Below are 9,431 nucleotides of genomic sequence, written 5' to 3'. Positions count from 1 at the left end.
GTTTATGCCCCCAATTTGCCTTCTGAAAACTTACTTAATGAAGCTGTACACTCACACTTAAATGCAAAATGCCTGTGCAGATTCTGGGAGGTAAACCCAGAACAGAACTTCAGTTTTAACAGCAAACATCTTCAGCTACAACTGGCATGGATTTATGCCACAGAATTCAAAGGTATCAGTGAATCTTGACAGTGGAATCTCTAGGTGCCATTCACCATTTGAGATTAAGCAACTGATTACACTAGTAAGCATAGTAGAAAGTGCAATGATAACCCTCTTCTTTCTCTTTTTTTACCAGGCAAGGATTTAAATTCTCAAATCTGAGATGGAACTGTTGGGTGATAAAAATTTTCCCTACTGAACAGTACGTCATCCATGGCAGTACATCTTCCTGTGTTTTCTGATGACGAGTTTTGTACAGTGTGAATCACCTTCTGGTGGCTGCCTTTTAAGTAAACGGGAATCATAATTGTTCTTTATGTGAAGAATAATGTATGTTAAGTTCTCAAAGAAACTGTCTGAATTCAAAAGTGGACCACAGAGAGTTACCACCCCATATAGTCATAATTAATTTATTAGCACTGGTTTGGAAACAAATATATTCATGTACTTAAATACATTTTAATTCATGTTTATTTCTACATTTGATATATTACTGTATATTACATAATGCACTGAATATCCAGTAAATAAATAGTAAAACCAAAGTGCAGATTAAAGTAGCAAGTCAATTTTAGGTTATCAGGAAGGCCAAAATCACATTAGCAGTATAAGGAGAGCAAGTTGTAAATGACTAATATTAAACAGTCGTCTATCATTGCTATATGCATGCTAGTAAAAATGATCCCTCTGAGAACTGTGTACAGTTGTCCAAAAAAGGAAACAGTTCTTCCCTTCCATTACAACTTCATGATCTTTTATTTCTTACCTTTCAGGCCTGATCCTGCAGTCCCTACTCAGCAAAACTTCCAATCTCTCTCAGATAAGTTTCGTACTTTTTCTTTAAGCTACATAAAGCCCGTTGGCTCTCTCAAAACATCTGAAAACTAAATAACTGGAGTCTAATTTCTAAAAATTAGAAATTCTGGAAATACTCGTAACAGAAAATAATGTCATTGCATACAGACCTAAGTGTACTAGAGCCAAATCCAGGATCAGATCTAGACAGAAGCCTTGGGAACTGTCAGGACAGCAAGGTTGGCATCTGGTGAGTTAGGCACTTTCCTGATTAGCCAGTCACTTTTAGGATCACAGTTTTGAATGTAGACATCTTCAGTCTCCCTAAATACTGTTTTGAGCATCTGCATCCTCTTTTCGGATCTGGCCTTTTTTTATACTTGAATACATCATGTATCACATTAACATTATGCAAAGACAATAAGTGACCCTAAAGTAAAACAAAATGATAATCAAACATAATTTCACAGCCATGTCTAGAAGAAGCTGTTGTTCTTTTCTGTGCTTGGGTTAGGCACAGTTGTTTTAACAGCTTTTAACACTGTATCCCATTTACTATTCTTATGCTCTAACTGCCTTTTCCTAAATTTGTGCTGAAATAAATCATTGCTGTCTTCATCCTCAGCTTCTGACACTATCTCCATTTTCTGGATAATCAATTTAATGAGGTCATGTTGCTTTTCCAACAATGTTGATATGTCTTTGAGCCTAAGAAAAAAAAAAAAAGCATACATCAGGCTTTGTAATTTGATTTCAAAGGACATTTAATGCATTAAAATTACATATACAAAGACCTGACAATTCTTAACTTCAACCTTCTGACAGTACTTAACTTCTGCTAACAAAGACTATTGTCTGGAATATATTTAATTCTTCAAGTTGTGGTACTTCTCTAGGTTTCAGGAAGTAGGATTAAAGAACAAGTTCCTGGTTCTTGAGAAAAGTAACTTATATAGTTAAGGTAGAAGCAACTTCACTCTGAGAATAAAATTGTTGCCAGTTCTGTCAAAAATTTTACCTCTTGATCTGTTTTCTTGTCTGGCAAGAAAAAAGGGCCAAAGTTGCAACGGCTATTAAGCACCTACAAACACTGAGTGACATTCAAAACTACTTTTACAGCATATGAAGAGTACTGATGAGGCACTGACTGACCTCTTTCAAAGTGCCATCTAAAGTGGAGTTGATGCAAATAAATAGTTAACATAAGTTAGCATCACACATACAGAACACAGTCTCTTTTATCTTCCAAGAAACAATGAAATGTTTCTTGAGAATGTGTCTAGAAAGTGTCTTCATAAAACTAGCAAACAAGCATTTTGAAAATCTATCTTTCAGAATGTCTAGACTGACAAAGGTACAACATGAAATCTACAGCGTGACTGAAAAGGTTCTCTGTGAATAGAACGATGTTTGTAATATTGGTCCTACTTATTTTTACATCAGTAAAATAACACAACAAATACCTGTATTTCTGTTTCAGAACTTCTAGTTCTAATGTCGTATCAGGGCTCTGTGCATATGTGGTAGAGTCTTCACACCCAAAGCAATACTGGAACACACTCTAAACAAAATGTAGAACCAAAATGAAATAAGTATTATAGTCTAAAAATAGATTAAAATTCCCAAATAGGTAAATGGAAAATTTACACACAGTGTTAATGTTGAAAAGAGTTTCTGTTATGATGGGATGGGGTTTTTTACATATTAAAACATTTATTTTGCAAAATTTTTTTATCAGAAAATTCAGTCTATCAACGACAGCTGAAATGAAAAATAAAAAAAAAAAATAAAAGAAGAAATGCCAAGAGGGAGTAATTCTGGTTTTTATCTGAACATCTTTTGTAGATTACATTGCTTAATACAGTAACAGATCATTGAGTATTCAAACACTAATTATATCTGAATATGGCTGTACTCGAACTGATTTATCATTTTCACGGACCTTAGTCAATGTTTAATCACAATTCCCTTGCTGTTAGTTAATGAATGAGTCTTAATAATGCAGTGTTCCTAGCAATCTGTGTACAAAGTCAATCATACTCCATTTCGGTAAGAATTCTTCTGTCTAATATTCACCATCTTACCATAAATCCACAGTATCTTGGCCTGTTGGGATATACAGTGATTGACTCCTGGTCCACTCGACTTAAGAACCAAAACGGTAGCTTCTTCTCCAAGTTGGTGTGAAGATTAACCTAAATGCAGTTTTGCATTTAAAATTACTTATATTCTCTTAATATAAATACACATTATCATGTGAAAATAACCATCATGCCATTATATTCAAATCACTAGTACTACTCCACACTGCAAACAATAGTGTAAGATTTGCACAGTCCAGCCCAGACACTGGAACTACATAGTTAAAGCAGTATACCAGTATTATCTTAGCAGAATTATAACTAATGAGATTTCAGGATAGCAGAATGAATTTCGCGTTCTTTTGATTTTTGTGTATCTTAACCTTCTTTCCACTGCATAAGTTTTTTACAAAAAGACAACTCTCCAGTTTCAAGCATTGTATTTACTGATTTTGAGAGTCTGTTCTCGGAACAGCTCAGAATTCACTGAATTGACTGTTGAAAAATTCCTTAAAAATGCCTTTGCTTGTACATTTCCTTTACAATGACTCACATGACTGAAAAAAAGATGCCATGTTCACCAGTTTGCTTTACACAGATCCTAAGGTGTTAGTTAGAAATGCTGACGACAAATTATCTAAATGCTGTTCTAACAATGATAACTACTTCCAATACTTGGTTTTTCTATGGTATGTTACTTACCTGCATTGCAATCCTTTTGAGTGCAGCATATTTTTGTACTTCAGCGATATCCCCAACAGCCAAACCAATCTAGAAATATCAACATTTCATTATCTACCTTTTCACAGTCTGTAATTTCAATTTTAATACTCATTCACACTTAAATTAAAAAAAAATATAACATTCAAATTATTTTTTCCCTTGAATGTACAAACACTTTTTGCATATTTACAAAATACATATCAAGATATGTAGAAAGCATTTTTAATGACAACTCTCTGTCTTCTAGTAAGGCACTAAAGAGCTACTTCAAAGATCTGCCAAGAATAACATCCCTTCCTTTTGACTCTTCATTACTGCTGCAATGTTAAGTGTGGCAGCACTAAATATCTATGAAAACTGGAATTGTTTTTTATTGCTCAGTTCATATAAAAATTTTATTTCCTAAAAAAAAAAAAAAGATGTTCAGTGGAATATTGTTAAAGATATATTACCTATTTTCCCCCTTTCTCACCATTATCATGTTTTCTGATTCTCTTTGTTCAGGTTAGGCTTGTTAGTCAGTTCCAACACTAATGCTGACTGCTGTTTTCTGTGCAATGAAGATCTGAGTTTGGGTTAGCTTTTTCTTTTTTTTTTTTAAATTATTGTTAGTGCTACGTTTTGATACAAAGGGTTGAGAAAAAATCCTTGTTCCCCAATTTTCTTTATAAAGACCTCAGAATAATACATTGCTGCTGCAATTCAACTTCCATCACAATTACTACCTAAAGATATACAAGACAACCTTGGAAGAGTGAATTGTGGGAAAATACTCAGAACAGTACACTGGATGGAAAACAAGCGCAGAGAAAGGGGACCTTTTAATATGTTATGAAAATATCAATTTATTAAATAATGAATGAATGTCACTTACTACAGTAATTCTATATGCTAAATATAGAAAACCTGCATATAAACCTGTACTTAACCACTTTTTATATTACTAAGTAAATTACTTACTAGCAAGTTCATAAGAAGGATTGGAATAAGCAAGGTAAATATAATGAGAACTGTGTAACTCAGGAATGGATATGGTAATTCACTGCTTAATAAAGGATCCAGGAAAGCATCATGGTAATTAATGTCTCCCAGCATCATTGCAAATGTCTTCATTACAGAAAGCAGAGGTGTGCTATATGTTTGCTACAAAAAGAAGAAATATCGAAGTCAAGAAAAAAAATGAACTGATGAAATTTCTAAATAACATCTTATGACACTTTAGTCAAAGATAATATTTATAATGATAAAAAATTAACTGTATGATTTAACTAACCTGGGAACCCAAAAGGACAAAGAAACTCAGTCCAAAGGCCAATATCAGGAAAAAGAAAACCACAGCTATCCGAATCAAAGTTCTCAAAATTTCCCAGAACATCACGACATAGATGCCATAGTTTTCAAATCTATGCAACAAGTAAACAGAAGAGATATACAATCAGTCACAGAATCATTTAGGTTGGAAGAGACTTTTATGATAATCAGCTCCAACCATTAATCTTGCACTGCCAAGTCCACTCCTAAATTGTTTAAATATTGAAGTTAGAGTCCCTTGCAGTTATTTACATAAGGCAGGAAGTAATGCTGATTTTCATCAGTGAAAAGAGACATTTTGCCTCTCTGAGACATTCTGAGATGGTACAAACTGGTTGTACTTTCACATCCAAAAGAGTGGAAGTGATCCTACTTACATAAAGCCTAAACCACATCATCTTGTATTTTAATGCACCAGAGCAGTTTTCAAGACATTATTTTTCATGGACAACATTTACTCTCTCCATAGCCACAGGCAGTACAATATCACACCACTGTTGCACTTGGAATAACAGCATTAGGAAATTATCCAACTTTTTTTCTGCTTCTAGAAGCAAATAAGCAACTAGAAAAAAGGACAACTGGCATTATAACCCATCTATCAGCCAGATGCCTGATTTAAAAGACTTCGCTTCTTACAAAGTAAGAACTACTACATATATGTGGTTTTCATATAATACAAAGTATGAAAACCAAGCAAACAAAACTAAATGCATTGTTTTCAGAGAGAAGGGGAGTAGTGTAATTTTAAGACACCTATGTTTCCAACAACAGTCTGTCACATGGTAGGGCTCTCCCATTCTTGACTAAACCAAATCTCAGAACATGAACTGTCATAAAGCAGATTAAATTACTTTTCCCCCCAAGCCTGAACTTGGGAACTTATGTCCTCTCTCAGATCTGAGGACTTGGTGATTGTTTTATGCTACAACAATAGCAACTGTGAAAATCCCTCCACATGATTTTCACCCTGAAATATTATGTGCAAGACTGAAAAGGTCAAGCTGGAAATAAAACAAACCTGATCTTCTCTCATTTATCAGGCATTTATTAGGCAAAATTCCATTGAAGTCAACGGAACTAGAGGTTGCTTTGGGAAAAGGCAGCCTGAATGAGTTAGAATAATCAGGTGTAGAGTTCAACTGCTATACACATGGAAGAATAGTCAGGCCAGGGAGGCATTTCATCTAACAGCAGCAGGATGTATGAGCAATCATCTGTTTACATTTTACTGTTTAGGCTCAACAGGACATGCCCATTCTTTAGTCACCTAAGTCAGCACACACAGCAGGGACAGTACCATTAAGGCATTCTCTTTGACATTAACTGTGTTTACAAACCTTGTCCTTAAACATCCCTATTACAGTAAAATGATCCTGAAATTACTCAGCAAATGCTGTGTTTGTCTGTCTGCAAGATTTCATGGGGGTGATTAGTGCATATATACAATAAGAATCAGAAGAATGTTTATGCAGTGTTATCATATGCAGTCCTATTCAGGCACATTTTTATTAGTCTTAAGCACTACACCCACACTACTTTTTCCCTCCACCCAGATTTCCTGCAGTTTATAACTTCTGGACACTATTGTACCATTGACAACATTAGAATAATGAATGGCAATAAAAAGACCTAATGTCAACTGAAGAAATAATATCATCCATTATAATTATTTTATAGGACGCGATGGCATAGAGACTTGGGGTGTGCCATTTAAAATGTAAAACGATAAAGGAATTCACCTTCTCCCAGGTATTACTTCTAAAAACTGACTTCCTTATGCCTCCTGTAGTTCATATCCTTCTGGGTTTGGTTTTTGTTTTTAAAGTCTATACAGTATAATGAAAGATGATTTTTAAAAGATTAATTAACTAAGAATAAATACTATTATTTCTTTAGTTGCCATAACATATGCTGTGATGCTCTATATGAAAAGCACTGAAAACAACTTTACAGTTTCATTAGGTTAAAAAAATTCCTATGGTACTAATCTGAAAACTTGTATAGCATTAAAGAAAATAAAAATACAAAATGGGACTATCAAACTTGGTCACTCACTGTTTAGGATATGCAAAATATCTGAAAGTATTGAAAGTATTTTATAGGAAAGGACAGAAATAATTTTTACCGTTGAAGGTAAAGCAAGAAGTTCATCCAGGACAAGTATACAGCAATTGCTCCACATTCCCACTGTAAATGAGCTGGTGTATTAATAAATAAAGAAGACACAAAAATTATGCTTGTAGTATAAATTGTCCAGTCCAGTAGATTGGAGTAATCCAACAAATATTTCAATTTCTAGGATTTAAGAGAGACAAATACATGCATTAGCAAAGGACTGAATTCAATGCATTATTTAAACACCCTTCTTGCTTTTAATCTTATATAAGTTGGCATTTCCCTTCCAATTTGGGAAAAACCAGATTTATTTCAATATCATACAAACAGTCATGCAAGCAAACTGTGTGATTAATGTTATTTCTCTACGTACTTACCTGCTGAATCAGCTGAAATATTTCTTTGCAGATTCCCAGTAAACTCATAATTAAAACTAAACACATACACACCCTTGTAAAGTATGAGTCCTGAAACAAAAATCAGAACACAAAACAAATTAGAAACCATTAAACGAATGTTCATTTAGCTCTACCTGTTACCTATACATTATATTAGCAAGTTAAGAAACACTGTTAGCTTCCTTCATATAAACTTATTACTATCTAAATTCTGGTTTACTAATATTTATTGTGTAATCCATGTTATTTTTGTTGTATTTAACCAATTCAAAACAAGTGTGAAAGTTTGAGAACTGCCATGATAAATGGATGGGAACTGAAATTGCAATATCCATGCCATATGTTCACTATGGATGAACATAAAGACAAATCTGTTCTCCATAACTTCACTATTAGATTGTAGTATCTGGAAAGGCTGTGGAAGTCTTTGGAGAAATTGGAGGTCCTACATCCATATGTGGCTGCTCTGTTTGATGCTTCCCTTTACAACCGGTGTAGGCAAAGACAACTTTGTTGTGAAAAGCTGTCTATTTGTGTAGATTACAATAGTAGATTTCATCTTACTAAATAAATTTTAGAATTAATTCCCCACCTGAGGGGTTTATTAATTCATAGGCAGACCACAAATTCATGGCACTCACTTTTCAGTGGTGCTGGAATACAGATCAGCCCCTGCCCCATTGCAGTGTCCCCAGGTTAGGAGCACAGAACCCCACTCCGCAACGCTGTGCTCCCTCCAGAGCTGGCATTCCCCACTACATTGCTATTACTGGGTCATTAGGACACTGTCTCCTCCAGTGCGTGGCATTTCATGTACACTGTTGCTGCTCTAGTCTCTCGGGCAGCAACGCCACAGCTTCTGTTCAGTTCACTGCTTCTCCACCAGCTGGCACCATTCCTCACTGGAGGACTAGGCTTCCCTCTTCCACCTATGCGTCTTCCACCCGGTCTCAGACGATTCAAGGACCTGAGTCAGTCTGAGCTATTCCTCTGCCTGCTGCATGCAGCTGCTTTCATTCTCCTATCTTCCACTGGGAAGACGAGTCAGTTAATGGAGCATGAATGCTTGGATTTCTGCTACTTCTGGCTTCTGAATCTTCAAGAATCCCAAACATACTGGATTGGGCTGGGCTGCATATGATTCTCCAGATTTTTTCATATATCAGGATGTCCTCATGAATCTTTAATATCCCTTGAGATTACTTTATTTCATATTTTCGCTAGCATATCCTTTTCGAGTTCCTGTTTCAGTTTTAGTTTTTTTCTCTCATTTAATCATTTTTCTTCAAAATTAAACAAACATTCACATCAGAGAACAAACTGAAGTAACCGTATACCAGGTGAAAAATTTTCAGAAAAAACTAAAAATAAGAAATGAGAACTGCAAATTATCTTAGAAGTTGCTGCTGAATTTTTAAAAATATACACTTTAATTCTTTTCCTTAGAGTTGCTAGATAATAATCTAGAAATTATGTAAATAATCACAACTTTTTGCTATAAAAATCCTAAAAAGATTATGACTAGTAAGAAAAGTACCTCATATTCTAGTGGTCTTGTTTCATAGATCTCTGTTCCATTCAAAGGTCTTCCTGGCTGTATGTGAGTGACCAGAAGAGTCAGTGGGATGAGACCGAGAGAGTATATGCCTAAATTCATTAGATGTGCTCGAAACCCATAGGCCATCCTTGAAAGTGAAAAAATGAAAGTTACAACGCTTAACAAATTTAGAAGAGCATGCATTCAAATGTTCACAGCCAACAATGTCTTCAAGATGAGGAAATAAACATTTCTTGAAATGTCCCTTTGGGATGAACGTGTTCATCGAGATTTATGTGGACAAAA

The 9,431-nt window shown here is 34.8% G+C and overlaps 1 protein-coding gene across 1 annotated transcript in view; it reads right to left on the bottom strand.

Annotated features, from left to right (window-relative positions):
• Positions 1-676: 676 nt before the first annotated feature.
• The window catches only part of TRPA1 (transient receptor potential cation channel subfamily A member 1), a 31,628-nt gene continuing 22,873 nt past the window's right edge, over positions 677-9,431 (bottom strand). Inside the window, exons 19-27 of the mRNA XM_027903108.1 lie at positions 9,126-9,273; positions 7,568-7,657; positions 7,201-7,370; positions 5,035-5,164; positions 4,722-4,904; positions 3,741-3,809; positions 3,042-3,152; positions 2,421-2,518; positions 677-1,665 (exon numbers count right to left, since the gene is read on the bottom strand). Coding sequence (XP_027758909.1) covers positions 1,434-1,665; positions 2,421-2,518; positions 3,042-3,152; positions 3,741-3,809; positions 4,722-4,904; positions 5,035-5,164; positions 7,201-7,370; positions 7,568-7,657; positions 9,126-9,273 — 1,231 coding nt within the window. The 3' untranslated portion in view covers positions 677-1,433. The remainder of the gene's footprint in view (positions 1,666-2,420; positions 2,519-3,041; positions 3,153-3,740; positions 3,810-4,721; positions 4,905-5,034; positions 5,165-7,200; positions 7,371-7,567; positions 7,658-9,125; positions 9,274-9,431) is intronic.

This window comes from Empidonax traillii, unplaced genomic scaffold (genome assembly GCF_003031625.1).
Source record: "Empidonax traillii isolate 1590-97213 ecotype Southwest subspecies unplaced genomic scaffold, ASM303162v1 scaffold934:size234146, whole genome shotgun sequence".
NCBI classification, from domain to species: domain Eukaryota; kingdom Metazoa; phylum Chordata; class Aves; order Passeriformes; family Tyrannidae; genus Empidonax; species Empidonax traillii.
This window is presented reverse-complemented; position numbering and strand designations above follow the sequence as displayed.